This window comes from Phocoena phocoena, chromosome 6 (genome assembly GCF_963924675.1).
Source record: "Phocoena phocoena chromosome 6, mPhoPho1.1, whole genome shotgun sequence".
Classification (NCBI taxonomy): domain Eukaryota; kingdom Metazoa; phylum Chordata; class Mammalia; order Artiodactyla; family Phocoenidae; genus Phocoena; species Phocoena phocoena.
Window position 1 is genome coordinate 14255114 of NC_089224.1, and position 22852 is coordinate 14277965.

Below are 22852 nucleotides of genomic sequence, written 5' to 3' on the forward strand. Positions count from 1 at the left end.
AATGTAGTATAATAGGAAGTGATAAGTTTTCAGTGTGTCCTTTGCTTCTGGGACTGCTAATTTTATGGGTCAACTTGACTGCACCACGGGGTGTCGTAAGGCTCAGTGAAGCAGATTCCTCCTCAAGGTTGGCGGGCATCATCCAATCTGTTGAGGATCTGAGCAGAACAAAAGGTGGAGAAAAAAGAATTGTCCTGGTTTTTCTTCCTGCCTGCCTGCTCGAGCTGGGACACCTCATCCCAGCTTCTCCTGCCCTTGGACTGAATTACAGCACCAGCTCTCCTGGTTCTTCAGATGGTAGATCTGGGGACTTCTCAGCCTTCATAACTGTGTGAGCGAATTCCTCACAACAAAATTCAATTTCTCTCTCTCTTACATAGGTAGGTAGATAGATAGACAGACATCTATAAATATAGATGTAGATATGTATTTATCATACGTATATGATAAATAGATATCATACATATATGATATATATCTATCATAAAGAGTGAATAAATGTAAATATAGTATGTATGGTATTTCTCTGGGGAGCTCTAATATAGGTTTTAATATAATGTATTTAATTATACATTTTTTATGGGTTGCTTTTTTAGTAATGGCTGTGTTTTACAACCAATGCTAGCTGTCTCCAGCATGCCACTGGTTATAATCCTTGTAGGTCAAGCAGTTTTACTATAAGAAGCCTCTATCTGAGCATGAGGTAGGGGAGAAATAAACCTAAAGAAACCCTTTTTCCTTGGAAGATTTGGGTGGAGTTTGTATCAGACCAGTGGACAGTTGGGGATATTGACAAGTCCTGGCTGCAGCAGGGCTACCAGCAACATCACATGTGCAGCTTCATTGTAACACTTGTAGTTACAAACCCACCAATAATAGGGAAGCAAGGAAGAGGGGAAGACAGCCGACAGGAGCAAGCAGGGTTTTCTGGAAGGTTTGCTTGTTTCAAAACCTAATCTTTAGAAGTAGGTTTAAGTTCCTGTTCTCCCGGCCCAGGCATCAGTGGAAATGTGGGCAATTATTTTAATTGTTAAAAAAGGGTTTAGAGAAACTTCAAAAAGAAGTCTAGTCTTGTGTGACTGGCCTCAAGTCATTTCATTTTGGGCATTAAAATATGATGTGACCTTTTCCATCTCTATCACGATGCCCAGCTCTCTGTGGCAATGCTGTCAAATGACCAGAGGGAAGACTGTCTAATTATGTGAGGCTTTAACGTCTAGCACAGACCTATGGCAAAGCTAGAAAATATTCATTTTTGAAAATGACCACAGAAAATCCTCCGAAAGTTGCGCTTTTATTCATTGACATTGTGGTTCATTAAGCCAATAGATGAATGAAGCATTCCTTGGTGGCTAAATTCCAGTGTAAGCAATGCAGACTTCTTCAAATTAATGTTAAATGTGATGGTGAAAGGATTACACATGACAAAATTAAAAATGCTTAATAAGGGGCTTCCCTGGTGGCGCAGTGGTTGAGAGTCTGCCTGCTGATGCAGGGGATACGGGTTCGTGCCCCGGTCCGGGAAGATCCCACATGCCGCGGAGCGGCTGGGCCCGTGAGCCGTGGCCGCTGAGGCTGCGCGTCCGGAGCCTGTGCTCCGCAACGGGAGAGGCCGTAACAGTGAGAGACCCGCGTACCGCAAAAAAAAAAAAAAAAAAAAAAAAAAAAAAAAAAAAAGAAAAAAGTGGGGTTAAAACACATGTCACTTACCATTTTCCAATTCTGAATTGAGCCTGCATAATTCAGCAGAACATTTTGAGGTGTTTTAGTCAAAGGCTAATTTCTTTTGTTCTCCAAAGAACAGAGCTAAACAACAGCTTCATGGTCCTTAAAAATACACTAAAGATCAGGCTTAGAAAACATGCAGCTTCTCTAAATACATTTATTGACCTGTTGGCTGGAGTGGTAAAAATATAGGAAGCATAATGACAAGTGAAAAGCAAAATATATCTCAGGGCAACAGTGAGAATATGCAAGATTCCTGGCATGTTTAGATTTCTTGATTCTTGTCCTGGCAAGTAGCATCTCAATGAAGTGGATTTTTGGATTCATTCTCTGATCAAAAGAAAAAAGTTTGGAAGCCATGGTTATTATAAATTATAAAATATTATGTAATAATAATAAATATTTATAGAATTTAAAAAATGCTAACAACCCTACTGAAAGGCAATATCATTAGCTTCATTTTACAGGTGAGAAAACTAATTAAATAACTTAGCTTAAAGTCCCTAGTTTGAGGAAGAACTAAGAAAAGAATTGAAGTTTCCTGAGTCCAAGTCCAATTTTCTTTCCATGATACTAAATTGCCAATCTTGCCCAGTAATGGGGCATGCCCACCTATCATTCCAAGCCCCTAAAGAGTTGAATGGATGTTTTCTGTGATGCTATGCTTCTGGTCTCTGTGACAGAGGAAGAAAATGGGCCTAATGTCTAGCATTCCCTGCAGAGTGGACCACACCAGGGGTTCAGCTGAGTGCAATGATGCTTGGTGAGAGAATGAATGATGTTCCTCATCTTATGACCCCTCTGATCCTTTCCTTGAGGAAGTTATAGTCAATGGTTTTTGAGTCGATTATTCACTTTATAATCTCTCTGCAGTTTCCGTCCCAGAAAAGATTCAGGAAATTCAGGAAAGGGTGGGGATTTGTAAGAATAGCTCCTTTAATATAATTTATCCTGAACCTTTCCCCTATTTATAACTTTTTGTTCTTGTTGCCATTTTTAGATTTGGAGACTGTTTTTCACTGAAAGGAATATATTCAAAACAATTAGGTTTCCTAGTATAACTTATGTAGGAGTGTGTAAAACACAGAAATAATAAGTGAATTATGAATTATTGAGGCATTTTGAAAGGAATAAAATTGCTAAATCTTGTAGTGTGTTCTTAAATGTTATTTTCTGACTACGCTGCAAGTTTCAATGATCAGCACTTAAGAACAAAATTTGCTCTTCAATTGAGACCTTTTAAAATAAAATTTTGTTATATTACTTTATATTAAACTTATAACTATCTAATAGAAACTTATACAAATTTTAGCACAGATTACAGCAGTCCTGATCTAGTAGATGATAAAGTAGCCACTTTTCTCATTTCTATATTAGTATACACACAACTCTGAGTTATTTATGTTCATATTGATGGCTTTTTTCATTCCTGAAACTGAGTCATTTAAAAAATGTAAAATAAATTGTGTTTTAGTGTATTGTAGAACTCAGTGTCACATCTTTCTTAAATCACATAGAAGTATGAAAATATTTGGAAACAAAGAAAGAAAAAAAAGTCTTACGTGTTATGGTTTACTGGTTTCTCCACAGTCAGCTTCAGGTTTTAACATACAGGTCATGGCGTCACAGCAAGGATTGGCACATTCCTTTAAAGCACACACACAATGCAAAAGTGGGTTCAAGTATTTTTTTTCCTGTAGACTATGTGCACATAATTCTGGTACAAGATGACAGTGAAATTTCACTTTCTAAACTAAATTACTCTGCTATACAAATTCCAATGGAAATGACCAAGGAAATTTAATAATAGAAAAAATGCTGAGTAGTGAAAACTACCTCCTAAAAGGACAAAAATAGAATTATCCAAGAATTATCCCAAATAAATTTGCCCACGTGGTATTACATGTAAGTTAATTTAAAAGCTCAAAGGACAATATTTCTATACTATTCAAACAGCTTGAAGATAGAGAAAAAAATTTTCTTAATCCTCAATTCATTTTACCAAGCCTGCATAATTTCGATCATGAGACTTGGTAATGAATATACACATACATACTATTCTCATTTATGAATATAAATGCAAAAACTTGAATAAAATATTAGTAAAACACTAGCTTATTAATATAACAACTCTCTATTACAAACTATGCAGAGGTTTTTTTGTCACCAAAAATGCAAGAGTGACTCAGCTCTACAGAATAAAGTAATATAATCCATCATATTAAAAGGCTGAGGGGAGAAAACAACTAATATTATAGTGATAGATGGCAAAAATTAGTACAAATTAGGTAGCCATTATTTACTTATTTAAGCGTATATTAGTAAACTATGAACAGATTATGCATCATTATGATAAAATCTATCTGATGAATAGCAAAAATATATTCAATAATATAAACTATAAGACAAGAATTATTTATAAGCTATGTAAAGCAACTATACTGCAATAAAAAGTAATTAAAAAAAATTACTCGTAGTAAGAATGAGATAAACATAAGTCTAACCTATTGTAAGGTATCACGTCATTTGTAAAATTTCATATCTCATTATAACTAAGAGAATATTTGCAATATTCTTTACAAATGATTGTTGCACCATGTAAACTTTTAATATAATTCAATAGCTTAAAATTTCTGAATAAATAAACTCAGGCATAGAGAGATTACATGCCTTCCCCATTGTCATAGAGCCTCTTAAAGTAATGGATAAGTCTTGGGTTGCAGTAGGCTTCACCAATTACTAGCTTTGTATCCTTGGATCTAGTTACTTAAATTTTCTGCGTCTCACTTCTTTTCTAAATTGGGAAAATAACAAACCTATTTTGTAGATTTGTTGTGAGTAATAAGGAGATGGTGATTATAAAAGCATTTTGCAGATTGACACATAAAAATTCTCTTCAAATAGTAACTCATTTTCTCAATCTTAAAAGTAAAAGAAGATTGCTAAGAAAATAGAATGCTTTCTTTTAGAAACCTAATCTGGGATTGCTAGTAAACATTCTATAGAGACATTCTTTAGAGTACACTGATGCCTTGAAGGGGTCAGATTTTTATGAAGATTAGCAGAAGTATAGTAATTATCTTAGACGTTCTATGTTAACCCATTTTCTACAGGTTTGTGTGATTTTTCTCCTTCTGTTTTAATTTCTCCTCGTTTACACACTGGTTTGATGAGAGAAGGCCAGCTCTTTTTCTATGGAGAGAACTTACTTCTAGACTTTTAATTGTTATTGCTCAACAAATGATCGGCTGTGACTTTATGTGATTTAGGAATTTCTGACTAATATATTTAGGAAAGATCATAAGTGACATGTTATAGTTAATGATTTACTTCTTTACACTGAACTTCATACAATCATGTCATAAGTGTATCCTGGCTTTGAAATGCTTTTCAAAAGATTACTAAAAGCAGTACTGAAAACAAGTGCAAGCCTACTTTTTACTAAGATGTCAAGTTTGTCTTTAAAAAGAATTTCCAAAAAAAATTTTAAAGGAAAAAAAAGAAAAAGAAAACAGTATAATTCTTATGCAACAATAACTCTTTAGTAAATTTTTTAAACCGTGGATATTTTCATACCTCAGGAGAGCCACAATCACAGACTTCTCCTACTTCCAGAAGTTGGTTCCCACACACTGGTTTTATCATCATATTTTTAGGAACCAGTGTTTTCAGCAAGCATCTTGGTTTTTGAGATAAAATATATTTTTTATAATGTGAGCGACTGACTGTACTGAAATCCTTTGGGAATTTTGAACTGTAACCAGAAGAAAAATGAGAAATATCATGACACACAGTGATAAGTGAACATGAGAATCTGACTTGTCTAACGATATTACGTAGTTCAATGAAAATTCCAAATTTAGTATAAACGGGCCATGTTATATGTGGAGCTTCATAGAGCAGGCATACTATGCTGGTTGAAAAATTCTTTTCCTAGACACCCAGTTGTAGAGTTGGAAGAATTTAAATTCCCGTGTGGATTCACTTCTGTCCTAAAGGGCAGCAGTGATGAGCCTCGCCATTTGTTATCATTCACTCATCTCGCCGAGGGCTAAGAGGTAGGCGATAATAACAATGAATAGTGAAAGGAAATAATTGCAGAATTAGAGGTTCTATGGACATATTTATCTTTCTATTTATGAACACTTCAAAAGCAAGGTATGTTTTTTCATTTTTCTATCCCAGGTCCTTGCAAAGTGCCTGGAATTAAGAGGCAACTATTAATAACATAAAAATGAATTGATTGGTGATGGGGATTTATAAGGATGTTGTCATCATCTTAATTAGATAAATAGTTTTAGCAAATATATTATTTTAAGCTAAAATTATTTTAAGTTAAAATAACATGATCACTATACTTATAAGCTCTATCTTGGCATATTTGGAGATCTTAAATAATGAACTCTGCTAGCTGGTAAATCCTATACATCAAGAAGCTGGAGGGTGGGGATTTCCCTGGCAGTCCAGTGGTTAAGGCTCTGCACTTCCAATGCAGGGGACACGGGTTTGATCCCTGGTTGGGGAGCTAAGATCCCACATGCTGTGCGGTGTGGCCAAAAAAAAAAAAAAAGAAAGAAAAAGAAAAGAAAAAAGAAGCTGGAGGGTGAATTAGCAGGAAACAGCCCTACATAAAAAAAAAAAAAAAATTCCATCCAACTATATAGGCTGCATCTGAATTCTTTAAGATTTAAGAAATATTTTTTCTCTAGGGTGACAAGGGCTCACCTCAGATACTCATTCATCACACAACTCCCAGAGAGACACTTGGTGTTATATGGAACATCAGGCATACCGAGGACATGACCCAACTCATGTGCCATCACTCCTGCAAGAGAGACACTATTCTTTCTCTTACCCTGGAAAAAGAATAGAAATATCTATTACTTCTGATTTTATTCAGTTATTTGTTAATTTTTGCCAGTGTTCAGTGTTACAAAAAAATAATTTGACAGATGAAAATTATTGAATCATTGAGCTTCTTGCCCTGTCATTGGTTATTGAAAATTGTTGCATAAACATTTGAAATGATTGCCTCCTGGGAATCTAACCATTGAGCCAGTGCTCAATCAATATTTGCTGAATTAATGATGAATTCTTGATAAACCATGGTTAAATTATGGTAATTCCATTCTTTATAAGAAGTACTAAAATACACCATAGTATGTACTCAAAGACCTCCAAAAACTATTGCCGTGATGCCTATGACATTGGTAGTGTTTGGCCATATGACACCAGCATGCACTTTGTCTGACCTTCCTGGCCACAGATACTAGGGATGATTAATTTGAAGTTGCCTTGGGCCCCAGAGGGCACCTGGATTCCCTTTATGTCCCAGTCTTCCTGTTCTCATTCCCTAACACAAACTAAAGAATGAAACCTCTGGGATAGTCAATGTAAAGAGATATTCTGTTTCATAATCCAAGGAATCTTCAGTGTAGTGATCTAGCAGGAGGTTCATTTCTACTTTTATTTACTGACTCAGCAAATATACATTGTGCTAACTCTGAATAAGACATTGTGCTTGTCTTCCTGGAGGTTATAGAACCTCATGGAGCTATATTTTTACAAACCTCAATAACGGCAACAGACGATGGGGAACACAAGGAATTCAAGGCTGCCAGTCCTGTAATTCGATTTTTGAAGCCAACTCCACTGTGTGAAAGTTACAGGTACATTGTCACAATTTGAATCTTTGGAACCATCAGCTTTTTTCAACTATGTTTGAGATTTCCCTAGTTCCCCTATCCTTTTCATATTCATGAGGCCCCCGAAAAGCTTCTGCTGTTCTATAGCATTATAATGACCACAGCTGGCTATCCCACATCCAAGAGTCGATTTTACTGTTCTGACATGGGTCTCCAATAATCTCACAGGTGAACTGCTATTAGTAGAACTTTAGGCTCTCTGACAACTGATCAGGGAGGTAGAATTGAACAGGAATGTTTGCCAAGAAACATTTGGGATAACTATCTTCTCTGCCAAAATAGGCCTGGCCCTGTCCAGCATGTGCTCACCTGAGTAGCTGAGCGTGGTCATGGATCTTCATCTTCCCCAGGTTAGAACGATGCCAATCCAGAAAGTTTTTAAAGGTGACAGCTGTGTTGGGTACCACGTTTATCTTATCACCATCAGACCAGACTTCCATACCTATCAAGACCACTTGAACATCTATGGTATTATAAATCTGTGGAAAGAACATTTTTCTTCATGAAAATGTTTGAGATTTCTTTTTTTAAAAGTTTTGATTGAAGTATAGTTGATTTACAATGTGTTAATTTCTGCTGTACAGCAAAGTGACTCAGTTATATATATATATATATATTCTTTTTCATATTCTTTTCCATTATGGTTTATCTCAGGATATTGAATATAGTTTCCTGTGCTATATAGTAGGAGAGATTTATTTAGTATTTTAGATATTTTACTGACCACAAGTGATGCATAAATGTATCCGAATTTTGAAAATAGAAAACCTAGAAGTTGCCTTTGCTACAGTATATGTGATTTTACCTTGATGTTGATCATTATCTGCTAAATTTCCCAAAACTGCTGGCCTTAAGCCATTGTGACTTTCCCAGCTCCTTATTTGGTGAACACATAGGGAAGCCCTAAGCTCCTGTGTGGAAATATATGTTTAGAGAACAAATATCTTACCACATTGAGTAGGTTTATCACATCAAACACAAAGCTTCTTATCAAAGTTACATTCCTGTTATACATGTTATACTGTAAAACACAAAATGCAAAGAGTAATTAAAACCACAAATTAAAGTGAGAAAGCTGATGGGGTACAGGATTTTACATTCTAAGAAAAATTACACGTTTCAATGTAAATAAATGTCTATTCATTCCACGTCTATCTTATATAAGAATCTATTTCAACAAATTCTAATTCAGATGTAAGAAGTTTTTGGCAGGAGAACAATTTGGCATTCATATAAAATTTCAATTCAAACTAAGTTAAATAAATCAAATTAATTTCAATGTTTTTAAACCAATTTAATATTATTAAAATTTGGTTATAAAGCAGTATTTGAGAGTTAGAAGCACAGATTCTAGTATTTTTGAGCATATGAACATAATTTGTAAAGTACATATAGTTTTATGTCTATATTTATGTATTATAGTGAGAACTTTAAAAAGATATTAATAACCCATTCTTTTATGTTTCTAGTTATTTTGGTTGTTTTACTGTTGCTATCTGGCATTAAGTATATTTCCAATATCTGAATATTTTGGCAGAAGATTTTAAAGGGGTGGATGAATGAAAACTATTTTTGACAAAGCAGGTAGAACAGACAAGACAGTCAGGTGGACAGGCTTTGTATTTTCAGCTAGAATAGTTTATTGCTTGTGTCCACTTGATAAGAAAACTTAAAAGTTGACTTAACTGGCCAAAAAGTACTTATATTTCATACTCACAAAGGCATTATCCAGCACCAAAAAGAGATAGATGTATTTCTCAGCCTGAAGAAAGTCTTGCTTTACAAAGAGTGAAAGAACATTGTTAATATCTTCAACCTAAGACATTAAAAAGCTTACAAAGAGATTTAAATAAGTAAAGAAGGGTTGGGCTTTACTCGTATGAGTCATTGCTGGGTGCACCAGTGTTTCATACATCATTGCTGAAATGAATGTTGGTCGGAAAGCTTCACTCACCTCTGGCCTTTTGAGTGACCTTGAGGTTCGAATAAGGCCCTGTTTCCTGCCAACATTTCTTACACCACAGGTGTGATTAGCTGGGTCTAGCTCCTCCTGGTTGTATATGAAGACAGCATGTTCTTCTTGGTCTGTGCTTTTCAGAGGCTTTATCATGTATCTCTGATTGTGATGTGTGAAGTATCCCCTGCGAGATACACAGGCTCATATTTCAAGATTGTCTTCCAGAGTCACATCCACTGACCAGAGTGGAGGGATACCTCTTCCTCAATCCCAAACTCACACATAGAGTTTTCATTTGTAGGCCTTGCAGCTAACTTTTGCTAACTTAAGTTGTACTCAGTATTTGTCAGTACTAAAATAGAGCCTATTTTAATTACCTAGAGAATTCTGAACAAGAAGTACTAAGATGAAGCTATCCCAAAGAATTTGGAATTTACACCATAGTTTATTTTCACATTTAGCAAATATTTCTTGGCAGTTCCCAGACATATAATGGAAAATGCAGTAAAGGCATGTTTAGATACCAAGAACCCCAGAACAGAGAAAGAATGGTGAGCAGATCAGCCAGAGGAACAGTTTATAATTAGTATTAACTTAAAGATTTTCTCTTCTTAGAAGGAAAATTAGTTCAGAAATACAAAGTAAATCCATATGATGGAATATTAGAAAGCCAACACAGCTGTTAAAAATTACATCTATGAAGGTATTTTATGATCTGGGAAAAGGCTTATGATGTCATGTGGTATGTCCCAGGTTGGCAGAAGAATCATGTATATTTTATTTCATATTTCAATCATGTAAAAGATATATTTGTCTATATGTATAAAAGGCAGCAACCATGACAAAATGTTAATAATAGCTATACACAGAGGTAAAACTTTATGGTGGATATTTTTGTATTTGTGCTTTCTCACATGTTAAAAATTTTCCCTAATTGGCAAGAATTATTTTAGTAAACAGAAATACCACACAGACAGACACACACACATACCCATACACACAAACTTCTAAAAATTATGTTCAACCATGACAATTGCAGGGTAGAATCTTTAAGAAAATGAAACAGGTGGTTTTGGGGAGTGAGTGGTAGAGTGGGTGATAAACATGAAAATTGGTCCAGATATCATCAAGCTGCAGAATGTAGTACTTGTTTAAAAATTGCTAACTTTAACTTTTACTAGAACCGCAGATAATGAGTGCAAGGATGATACATTATTCTTCACTTTAACCACATATATTCAACATTTTATCAATGGAGACAATTTTACCAAGATAGTAAGAAGATATGGTGTTCAGAAAGACTCAATCTTGTGTAACAAAATGGTGCTTGATGTTTAACATTTTTGCAAGTGGCACTCACCTCAGCCCATCACAAGTACAAATGCTGGCAACAGAATCCTTTTCATTTAGGACGTGTCCTTTATAGTAGCAGTGTTCCTAAGGTTGGAAAAAATGTGTTTGTTTGTTTTTTTTTTTTAACTACAAAAATAAACATATCACAGTTGTGTTGAAAGCTCTTATCTTGAATATGTATGAAAGTTCTTCAAGTAGTGGCTGTGGCCAGACCAGCTCCCAGAAACAAAAACACTGAGAACCTCAGTGGTTTCATGAACTACTCCATGGGGAATTTGAATCTACATGGACTCATGGCAAGAGTGGATGCTGCGTTTGAGAAGTAGCCAGTTCCCCCATGGGATCTATAGCACTCCTCAAGAGCTCTCAGGTTTGAGTGTCAACTTTTGAGAATATAGTTCCCTTATGCAAGCTCCACTGTGCATCACATGTCAATAAAATGAGGTATTCATTTTTCCAGATTCTAGAGTCCTCAGGGGGCCACATCACCACTCCTGAGCCCCTCAGACTAACTGGTCCAACTCATTATTTTAACTAGTGTGTTAGTGGCATCCCTTTACCAGCATCCAAAGCCCAGAGAATTTATCTACAACTAGAGATTCACACATGGTTGGCACTTCGTAGAAGCAAAGTAATGGGTCACTTATGTAGAATGATCCAAGAAAGCTAATGAATAAACTCTTGCTCAAAATAAACTGACTTGCCTCAGGGTCTGAAAATCCATCTGTGTCTTTCTTTCCTTTGTAAGAAACCTTATCATCATAAACATTTTCTTATAGACGACTTGGAAAAGGTACCACATTAAGATATCACTGGCCATTCACACTTGAGCATGAATAAATTTATCAGATATTTTCTCCAGAGGTCAATGTTAGCAACAATCCAGACATCCATGAAATGAGAGTCTTGACTTGAGAAGGGAATGGAGAGTCATTCTGTGGCATAAGTCTTGTCTGTTTTTTTTATAGAAACATAGATATTTGGGGCACCATGGAGGGTGGCTCTGAGAAACTCATTTAGCTTGGTAATACTCTATGAATGAGTCCTTTTATATTCTCTTCCTGTTTTTCCCTTGGCCTTGATTCTCTATGTCTGATATCTATACCTTGGCATTATTCATATGATGGTAGTTTAACCAGATAAAAAATTATATTAATTAAATAATTGATATACCTTTTCTGATCTCAGGATAAATGCATACATCATTAGAAAACAGTAAACAGCGACGTGAATGACCTTTCAAGAACCTAGGGGACAATATTTCTAACCTATTGATAAGATGGTTTAAGGGAAAGCAGACTTTTGGTTGCTTCTAAAAATGCAACACTTGGAAGCCTCCTACTACTCCTATCTTTTAAAAAAGATACAATTTTTTTCATCTGTTATCTCATTGGTCTTAGATGAGCATCCTGTTTTCAAGTCCTTTAATTTTTTTTAAGTTGCCCTTGAACCTATGAATCTTATGATGTAAGCAGCAGATCCAAGTAAGAGTCCCAGAAAGCATTCCGAACCTACCATGTTCTGAGGGCTTGTTGTGATTTTCTCTCCTCTGGGTGAGTAATATGTTTCAAGGTAGTCTGGCCCCAGGAGATGCCTGTAGAGAGCAGAAAGCTGCATGATACTCTCATGGTGGTAATAAAGGCTAATATTCCTGTAAGATCATCAGTACTAAAGGAATGATAATGTCTACAGTGAGAAAGAGCTGGCATTCTGACCACTGGTCCTTTTCCAATATCAGAAGTCTGCTCCTGAAGCAAACCAAAGCATTAGTTATACCTCTTAGATCTGAGGAAAGAAATACCCTGAAATACTTTTCTGATAGAAAAATCACATAGGAAATTTTCTACCTTCAAATGGATTATTTTGGGATTCTTTGAACCAAGGATATAGCCTCCAAAGGATCTCTGTAGGGTGTTGGGCTGTAAATACACATGAAGGACCATTGCATTCAGGGAGAAGTTTACTGACTATTATAGAACTTGGTGGAGCCCCATACCCTGGGATCTATGTCAAACTTGTGTGCCCTGAATGAGCATTAGATATATGTTATTATAAAAGTAATGGAGGAGAGGACCTTCAAGATGGCAGAGGAGCAAGACGGGGAGATCACCTTCCTCCCCCAAAATACATCAAAAATACATCTACATGTGGAACAACTCCTACAGAACACCTACTGAACGCTGGCAGAAGACCACAGACTCCCCAAAAGGCAAGAAACTCCCCACGTACCTGGGTAGGGCAAAAGAAAAAACTGACACAAAAGAATAGGGACAGGGCCTGCACTTCTGGGAGGGAGCTGTGAAGGAGGAAAAATTTCCACATACTAGGAAGTCCCTTTGCAGGCAGAGACTGTGGATGGCAGAGGGGGGAAGCTTCAGAGCCACAGAGGAGAGTGCAGGAACAAGGGTGCAGAGGGCAAAGTGGAGAGATTCCCCCACAGAGGATCGGCGCCGACCAGCACTCACCAGCCTGAGAGGCTTCTCTGCTCACCCGCCGGGGTGGGTGGGGGCTGGGAGCTGAGGCTCCAGCTTCAGAGTTCAGACCCAAGGGAGAGGACTGGGGTTGGCTGCGTGAACACAGCCTGAAGGGGGCTAGTGTGCCACAGCTGTCCGGGAAAAAGTCTGGAGCTGCCTAAGAGTCAAGAGACCACTGTTTTGGGGTGCACAAGGAGAGGAAATTCAGAACACCGCCTAAATGACCTTCAGAGATGGGCGCAAGCCACAGCTATCAGCGCAGACCCCAGAGATGGGCATGAGATGCTAAGGCTGCTGCTGCTGCCACCAAGAAGCCTGTGTGCAAGTATAGGTCACTATCCACACCTCCCCTCCTCGGAGCCTGTGCAACCCGCCACTGCCAGGGTCCCGTGATCCAGAGACAATTTCCCCGAGAGAACATATGACTCACCTCAGGCTGGTACAGGGTCACACTGGACTCTGCCACTGCAAGCTTGCCCTGCATTCCATACCTCTCCCTCCCCCTGACCTAAGTGATCCAGAGCCCCCAAATCAGCTGCTCTTTAACCCCCTCCTGTCTGGACGAAGAAGAGTCACCAGAGGGCGACCTACATGCAGAGGCGGGAACAAATCCAAAGCTGAACCCCAGGAGCTGTGCGAACAAAGAAGAGAAAGGGAAATTTCTCTGTGCAGCCTCAGGGGCAGCGTATTAAGTCTCCGCAATCAACTTGATGTACCCTGCATCTGTGGAATACCTGAATACACAACTAATCATTCCAAAATTGAGGTGGTGGTCTTTAAGAGCAACTGTAGACTTGGGGTTTGCTGTATGCGACTGACTAGTTTCTGATTTTTATGTTTATCTTAGTATAGTTTTTAGTGCTTCTTATCATTGGTGGATTTGTTTATTGGTTTGGTTGCTCTCGTCTTTTTCTTTCTTAATTAGAAAAATTTTAAATTTAATACTATCTTTTTATTTTAATAACTTTATTTTACTTATTCTTTTCTTTGTTTCTTTCTTTTCTCCCTTTTCTTCTGAGCCATGTGGCTGAGCGGGTCTTGGTGCTCCAGCCGGGTCTCAGACCTGAGGGGGGAGACACGAGTTCAAGACATTGGACCACCAGAGACCTCCTGGCCCCTCATAATATCAATTGGTGAGAGCTCCCGCAGAGATCTCCATCTCAACACTAACACCCAGCTCCACTCAACGACCAACAAGGTCCAGCACTGGACACCCCATGCCAAACAACTGGCAAGACAGGAACACAACACCACCCATTAGCAGAGAGGCTGCCTAAAATAATAATAAATTCACAGACACCCCGAAACACAACACTGGATGCGGTCCTGCCCACCAGAAAGACAAGATCCAGCCTTAGCCACCAGAGCACAGGCACCAGTCCCCTCCACCAGGAGCCTACACAAACCACTGAAACAACCTTACCCACTGGGGGCAGACACCAAAAACAATGGGAACTACGAACCTGAAGACTGTGAAAAGGAGACCCCAAACACAGTAAGTTAAGCAAAATGAGAAGACAGAGAAATACACAGCAGATGAAGGAGCAAGGTAAAAACCCACCAGACCTAACAAATGAAGAGGAAATAGGCAGTCTATCTGAAAAAGAATTCAGAGTAATGATAGTAAAGATGATCCAAAATATTGGAAATAGAATGGAGAAATACAAGAAACATTTAACAAGGGCCTAAAAGAACTAAAGAGCAAACAAACAATGATGAACAACAGAATAAATGGAATTAAAAATTCTCTAGAGGGAATCAATAGCAGAATAACTAAAGCAGAAGAACGAATAAGTGAGCTGGAAGTAAAATAGTGGAAATAACTGCTACAGAGCAGAATAAAGAAAAAAGAATGAAAAGAATTGAGGACAGTCTCAGAGACCTCTGGGGCAGCATTAAACACAACATTCAAATTATAGGGGTCCCAGAAGAAAAAGAGAAAAAGAAAGAGACTGAGAAAATATTTGAAGAGATTATAGTTGAAAATTTCCCTAATATGGGAACGGAAATAGTTAACCAAGTCCAGGAAGTGCAGAGACTCATACAGGATAAATGCAAGGAGAAACACACCAAGACACATATTAATCAAACTATCAAAAATTAAATACAGGGCTTCACTGGTAGCGCAGTGGTTGAGAGTTCACCTGCAAATGCAGGGGACACGGGTTTGTGCCCTGGTCCAGGAAGATCCTACATGCCGCGGAGCAGCTGGGCCCATGAGCCATGGCCGCTGAGCCTATGTGTCTGCAGCCTGTGCTCTGCAACGGGAGAGGCCACAACAGTGAGAGGCCCGTGTACCGCAAAAAAAAAAAAAAAAAAAAAATTAAATACAAAGAAAAAATGTTAAAAGCAGCAAGGGAGAAGTAACAAATAACATAGGCGAGAATACCCATAAGGTTAACAGCTGATCTTTCAACAGAAACTCTGCAAGCCAGAAGGGAATGGCAGGCGATATTTGAAGTGATGAAAGGGAAAAACCTATAACCAAGATTACTCTACCCAGAAAGGATCTCATTCAGATTCGATGGAGAAATTAAAATCTTTACAGGCAAGCAAAAGCTAAGAGAATTCAGCACCACCAAACCAGCTTTACAACAAATGCTAAAGGAATTCTCTAGGCAGGAAACACAAGTGAACGAAAAGACCTACAAAAACAAACCCAAAACAATTAAGAAAATGGTAAATGGAATATACATATCTATAATTACCTTAAATGTAAATGGATTAAATGCTCCAACCAAAAGACATCGACTGGCTGAATGGATACAAAAAAAAGATTTGTATATATGCTGTCTGCAGGAGACCCACTTCAGACCTAGGGACACATACTGACTGAAAGTGAAGGGATGGAAAAAGATATTCCATGTAAATGGAAATCAAAAGAAAGCTGGAGTAGCAATTCTCATATCAGACAAAATAGACTTTAAAATAAAGACTATTAGAAGAGACAAAGAAGGACACTACATAACAATCAAGGGATCAATCCAAGAAAGAAGACATAACAATTGTACATATTTTTGCACCCAACATAGGAGCATCTCAACGTAAGGCAAATGCTAACAGCCAGAAAAGAGGAAATCGACAGTAACACAATCATAGTAGGGGACTTTAACACCCCACTTTCACCAATGGACAGATCATCCAAAATGAAAATAAATAAGGAAACCAAGCTTTAAATGATACATTAAGCAAGATGGACTTAACTGATATTTATAGGACATTCCATCCAAAAACAACAGAATACACATTTTTCTCAAGTGCTCATGGAACATTCTCCAGGACAGATCATATCTTGGGCCACAAATCAAGCCTTGATAAATTTAAGAAAATTGAAATCGTATCAAGTATGTTTTCCATCTACATGCTATGAGACCAGATACCAATTACAGGAAAAAAACTGTAAAAAGTACAAACACATGGAGGCTAAGCAATGCACTACTAAATATCCAACAGATCACTGAAGAAATCAAAAGGAAATTAAAGAACACCTAGAAACAAATGACAATGAAGACACGACCACCCAAAACCTATGGGATGCAGCAAAAGCAGTTCTAAGAGGGAAATTTATAGCAATACAATCCTACTTCAAGAAATAAGAAAAATCTCAAACAACCTAACGTTACACCTAAAGCAATTAGAGAAAGAAGAACAAAATCCCCCTACAGTTAGCAGAAGGAAAGAAATCATAAAGATCAGATGAGAAATAAATGAAAAAGAAAGAAGGAAACAACAGCAAACTTCAATAAAATTAAAAGCTGGTTCTTTAAGAAGATAAACAAAATTGATAAAACACTAGCCAGACTCATCAAGAAAAAAAGGGAGACGACTCAAATCAGCAGAATTAGAAATGAAAAAGGAGAAGTAACAACTGATCCTGCAGAAATACAATGAATCATGAAGGATTACTATAAGCAACTGTATGCCAGTAAAATGGACAACCTGGAAGAAATGGACAAATTCTTAGAAAAGCACAACCTTCTCAGACTGAACCAGGAAGAAATAGAAAATATAAACACCAATCACAAGCATAGAAATTGAAACTGTGATGAAAAATCTTCCAACAAACAAAAGCCTAGGACCAGATGGCTTCACAGGTGAATTCTATCAAACATTTAGAGAAGAGCTAACTCCCATCCTTCTCAAACTCTTCCAAAAAACTGCAGAGGAACTAACAATCCCAAACTCATTCGACAAGGCCACCATCACCCTGATACCCAAACCAGACAAAGATATCACAAAAAAAGAAAACTAGAGGCCAATATCACTGATGAACATAGATGCAAAAATCCTCAACAAAATACTAGCAAACAGAATCCAACAGCACATTAAAAGGATCATACACCATGATCAAGTGTGGTTTATCCCAGGAATGCAAGGATTCAATATATGCAAATCAATCCAATGTGATAAACCATATCAACAAATTGAAGGAGAAAATCCATATGATCATCTCAATAGATGCAGAGAAAGCTTTTGACAAAATTCAACACCTGTTTATGGTAAGAACCCTCCAGAAAGTGGGCATAGAGGGAACTTAACCTCTACAAAGTAAAGGCCATATATGACAAACCCACAGCCAACATCATTCTCTATGGTGAAAAACTGAAGCCATTTCCACTAAGATCAGGAACAAGACAAGGTTGCCCACTCCCACCACTATTAGTCAACATAGTTTTGGAAGTTTTAGCCACAGCAATCAGAGAAGAAAAAGAAAGAAAAGGAATCCAAATCGGAAAAGAAGTAAAACTGTCACTGTTCGCAGATGACATGATACTATACAATGAGAATCGTAAAGGTGCCACCAGAAAACTGCTAGAGCTAATCAATGAATTTGGTAAAGTTGCAGGATCCAAAATTAATGCACAGAAATCTCTTGCTTTCCTATACACTAGTTATGAAAAATCTGAAAGAGAAATTAAGGAAACACGCCCATTTATTATTGCAACAAAAAGAAGAAAATACCTAGGAATAAAACTATCTAAGGAGACCTTTATGCAGAAAACTATAAGACACTGATAAAACATATTAAAGATGTTACAAACAGATGGAGAGATATACTATGTTCTTGGATTGGAAGAATCAACATTGTGAAAATGACTCTACTACCCAAAGCAATCTACAAATTCAATGCAATCCCTATCAGATTACCAATGGCATTTTTCACAGAGCTAGACCAAAATATTTCACAATTAGTGTTGAAACACAAAAGTCCCTGAGTAGCCAAAGCAATCTTAAGAAAGAAAAATGGAGCTGGAGGAATCAGGCTCCCTAACTTCAGACTATACTACAAAGCTACAATAATCAAGACAGTATGGGACTGGCACAAAAAAGAAATATAGATCAATGTAACAGGATAGAAAACCCAGAGGTAAAACTCATGCACATATGGTCACCTTACCTTTGGTAAAGGAGGCAGGAATATACAATGGAGAAAAGACAGCCCCTTCAATAAGTGGTGCTGGGAAAACTGGACAGCTACATGTAAAAGAATGAAATTAGAACACTCCCTAACACCACACAGAAAAATAAACTCAAATTGGATTAAAGACCTAAATGTAAGGCCAGACACCATCAAACTCTTAGAGGAAAACATAGGCAGAACACTCTATGACATAAATCAGAGCAAGATCCTTTTGACCCACCTCCTAGAGAAACGGAAATAAAAACAAAAATAAACAAATGGGACCTAATGAAACTTAAAAGCTTTTGCACAGCGAGGGAAACCATAAACAAGATGAAAAGACAACACTCAGAATGGGAGAAAATATTTAGAAATGAAGCAACTGACAAAGAGTTAATCTCCAAAATATACAAGCAGCTCATGCAACTCAATATCAAAAAAACAGACAACCCAATCCAAAAATGGGCAGAAGACCTAAATAGATATTTGTCCAATGAAGATATACAGATTTCCAACAACATATGAAAGGATGTTCAACATCACTAATGATTAGAGAAATGCAAATCAAAACTACAATGAGATATCACCTCACACTGGTCAGAATGGCCATCATCAAAAAATCTACAAACAATAAATTCTGGAGAGGGTGTGGAGAAAAGGGAACCCTCTTGCACTGTTGGTGGGAATGGAAATTGGTACAGCCACTATGGAGAGCAGTATGGAGTTTCCTTAAAAAACTAAAAGTAGTATTACTATACGACCCCACAATCCCACTACTGGGCATACACCCTAGAAAATCATAATTCAAAAGTGTCATGTACCACAGTACTCATTGCAGCAGTATTTGTAATAACCAGGACACGGAAGCAACCTAAGTGTCCATCAACAGATGAATGGATAAAGAAGATGTGGCACATGTATACAATGGAATATTACTCAGCCATGAAAAGAATTGAAATTGAGTTATTTGTAGTGAGGTGGATGGACATAGAGTCTGTCATACAGAGTGAAGTAAGTCAGAAAGAGAAAAACAAATACCATATGCTAACACATATATATGGAATCTAAAAATAAATAAATAAATAATGGTTCTGAAGATCCTAGGGGCAGGACAAGAATAAAGATGCAGACGTAGAGAATGGACTTGAGGACATGGGGAGGGGGAAGGGTAAGCTGGGACGAAGTGAGAGAGTGGTATGGACATATATACTCTACCAAATGTAAAATAGATAGCTAGTGGGAAGCAGCCGCATAGCACAGGGAGATCAGCTCGGTGCTTTTGACCACCTAGATGAATGGGATAGGGAGGGTGGGAGGCAGACACAAGAGGGAGGGTATATGGGGATATATGTATACATATAGCTGATTCACTTTGTTATACAGCTGAAACTATCACACCATTGTAAGGCAATTATACTCCAATAAAGATGTTAAAAAAATAAAAATGCTTTACAGAACAACAGCAACAAAAAGTAATGGAAAGTCACACCAAGGTTTCAGTTTATCTGGGTGAAAAATATTTTCAGTAAATTCCGAAAGCAGCAGGGCATCAAGTCATTCGTGCAGCTCTCTTTGTTTTACTCTTTGCATATAATTTCCTAGGGAAACATCAAACTTCTTAGATAATATTAACACCAATATTAGCATCTAATGTTCAATATGCTTCATGTCTTCTATGTCAAATTACAGTATATAGAGTCTAAAGAAGATTTATTTTTCCACATTCTCTTAGGTATAATCCAGTGATTAGACTGTCAGGAAATACAACTTACTTGGCTTTTTGTAGGCAAAGAATGACTTCTTCTCCGTTTAATATCATCTGATACTGAAGTTCAGGTTCATATCTTCCCTAAAAATATGTAATAATGATAATTTATATTTATGAGTCTATCTAAAATAATTATAATGATATAGGTAGCTGTATAGAATAATAATTACAAATGTAATAGAAAGTTAATATCTATAATACATTTTAAAAATGTTAATTAATGAGATAATATGATTTCTCTATTATAGACAAAAGGCAATTCAGGGGGGTCAGGGGGTGAGGGTAGGGAGAAGACATGGGTTTGGTGGGCTTGGCAAGGAATGTCTTCTCCTAGAAATACTGCCGTACTGTCCTCTTTTTTTGTTGTTGTTCCCCCCACAGACTTGGAGAAACACCCAAACTGTTTTATTTTTTCTGATCCAGTGTGGGAGTTAACTCCCTTCCTGCTGCTTAACTGTAAAAGCATTTAGAAAAATCCTATGCCCTCTCCTGGCAAAGGGGAGCATTCGTGTAAATGGGCTTCAAGACTGAAGTACTAGATGTTGACTGTGACATCACTTCTACTAGTAAAAAGGTCCTTTACTGTCTCTTTAGATGACAGCAAAATCCCACGGTCATCCCATTGCTTACCTCCTTGCCTTGCTTCTCTGTCTGGTTGTTCTGTATCTCTCTTTTGTGTAAAATGTGTAGTTTTTTAGGATGAACTACTTCATAGGGCTCTAGTTCAGGAGTCTGCTTTATGGCTATTGCTAGAAAAAGAGAGGTAATACTGACAAAATATTTAAAGGTTTTTGTTGGTTGGTTTCTTGAAACTGAGTGGAAGACAATTTCCATTGAGAAGGGAAACATTGAGAAGAACAAGTTACTCCTCCATTTCAGCTTTGATAACAAAGAATTTTTCTTTAGTTTTCTCTCCCTATTCTGGAAAGATGTGACAATGATGAAACAATTCTTTGGAACTGTCAATATATTAGTACTTACCTTGAGCTTGAACGATGAGCCAGAGGATGGAAAGCAGGACCAAAGACATGCTGGCTGTAGGTAGCTGAGACGTCCCACACAACATGAAGATTTGGTCTCCCCAGCTGTCCAGTTTTATCTTCCCCTACTTCTCTTTACAAATTGAAAAAAAATAATAAGGATAAAAACCTAAAACCTTCTTTGGAAGATTGAGTAATGTTTCCTAATGACATGGGGAAGCTGCTAAGAAATTGCAGTGTCAAGATTATGAGAATGTTCCTCATCTATGAGAAGTGTTTATGTCTGTGGTTACAGCTTAAGGAGTCACATCTGGACAGCTGCTTGGCCCTGATGCTCCTATAGTAGTGGGAAAGTACCAACTGAGACTGAGATGTGTGTGCATATGTTTACATATTCATTAAATTCAGCCATTGGTCATGCCATGTGGTAATGTTATAGAAATTGATCCATACTTTCAGAAAATATTTCAGTAGTCTGTACATATTTTGAAAAATTGGCACAGAGAAAACAATCTGTAAAACAAGCACCAGGCAAAGTTTTATAAGCTAGGATATTATAATTTCTCTGACCCTCACTTTCCTTATCTGTGAAAAGGGGATGATGATAATGATACCTACTCTAAGTTTCTTATAAAATTCATACAAGGTAACACACACACATGCACACACACACGTAAAACTATAAGGAAATGTGCAAATGTAAATTCTCTTGACAGGGCTAGCCTCAAATTATACTGCATATAAAGTATTTTTGAAACGCACTATGAGTTCTACTGAAGGAAAATAACTTTTTCTGATTACAAAAATAATACATTTTCATGGTCATAAGCATCAAATCAGTATACTGAGGGAAAGAAGTTGGTCACCCAACAGCCCAACATCAAGAAGTGACTTCTGTTAACATTTTGACAACTTATTTTCATCTCTCTTCCATGCACTAGTAAAAGAAAGGAAAGAAAAGAAAATTAAACTTTATAAACTATAGTTCTTACTGTAGAAAAGGTTTGGGGAACCTGTTATTTTTTGCATAGCATTATAGCATAAACATTGTCATCCTATTGTATATTAATATGTTATTTTAATGACTTTAGAATATTGCCTTGCGTGTAATGTTTTGTATGTCGTTATTTGTGTATATTTCTATGATTTTCTGATTCTTTTGGATAACTTACTAGAAATGGTATTATTTAGTTAAAAAGGTAGAACAATTTGAGTTTCTTGGTATACATTGATCTGGTAATTCTCAGATAATTAGCTCCAAATTACACCCCCATTTGCAGAGTTTTCCCAATCTAAAAATCTGTGCTCTTTAACTACTGAGTTTAGTTTTTACTGATATATTTGGGAGTTTGCTAGCATTGGACTGTAAGTTTTATAGTTACCTCTCCATGTTTATGCTTCTTTTTGTTCTTCTACGTTCTGTTGTGTCATTTAAGCTTTCTCTTTAACTTTATATATATATATATATATATATTTTTTTTTTTTGCTG

At 37.0% G+C, this 22852-nt stretch overlaps 1 protein-coding gene across 1 annotated transcript; it reads right to left on the reverse strand.

Annotated features, from left to right (window-relative positions):
* Positions 1 to 3290: 3290 nt before the first annotated feature.
* ADAMDEC1 (ADAM like decysin 1) lies at positions 3291 to 21449 on the reverse strand. The gene is made up of 13 exons (XM_065879850.1): positions 21365 to 21449; positions 21014 to 21132; positions 20388 to 20464; positions 12256 to 12334; positions 10748 to 10824; positions 9385 to 9571; positions 9148 to 9207; positions 8380 to 8451; positions 7740 to 7909; positions 7296 to 7377; positions 6451 to 6581; positions 5302 to 5479; positions 3291 to 3371 (listed from the first exon to the last, which is right to left on the reverse strand). The coding sequence occupies exons 1-13, from the start codon at positions 21447 to 21449 to the stop codon at positions 3291 to 3293; spliced, it is 1398 nt and encodes a 465-aa protein (XP_065735922.1).
* Between the last annotated feature and the right edge of the window lie 1403 nt (positions 21450 to 22852).

What these genes read in the sequence shown, in the direction of transcription:
- ADAMDEC1 (XM_065879850.1), bottom strand. Translation starts at nt 21,449, where the DNA reads ATGTTGTGTGGGACGTCTCAGCTACCTACAGCCAGCATGTCTTTGGTC. An exon ending in CAGAGAAGCAAGGCAAGGAG is followed by an intron (nt 20,465 to 21,013) that starts GTAAGCAATGGG and finishes ACATATTTTTAG; the next exon opens with GGAAGATATGAACCTGAACT. An exon ending in GTGATTGTGGCTCTCCTGAG is followed by an intron (nt 3,372 to 5,301) that starts GTATGAAAATAT and finishes TGTGCTTTAAAG; the next exon opens with GAATGTGCCAATCCTTGCTG.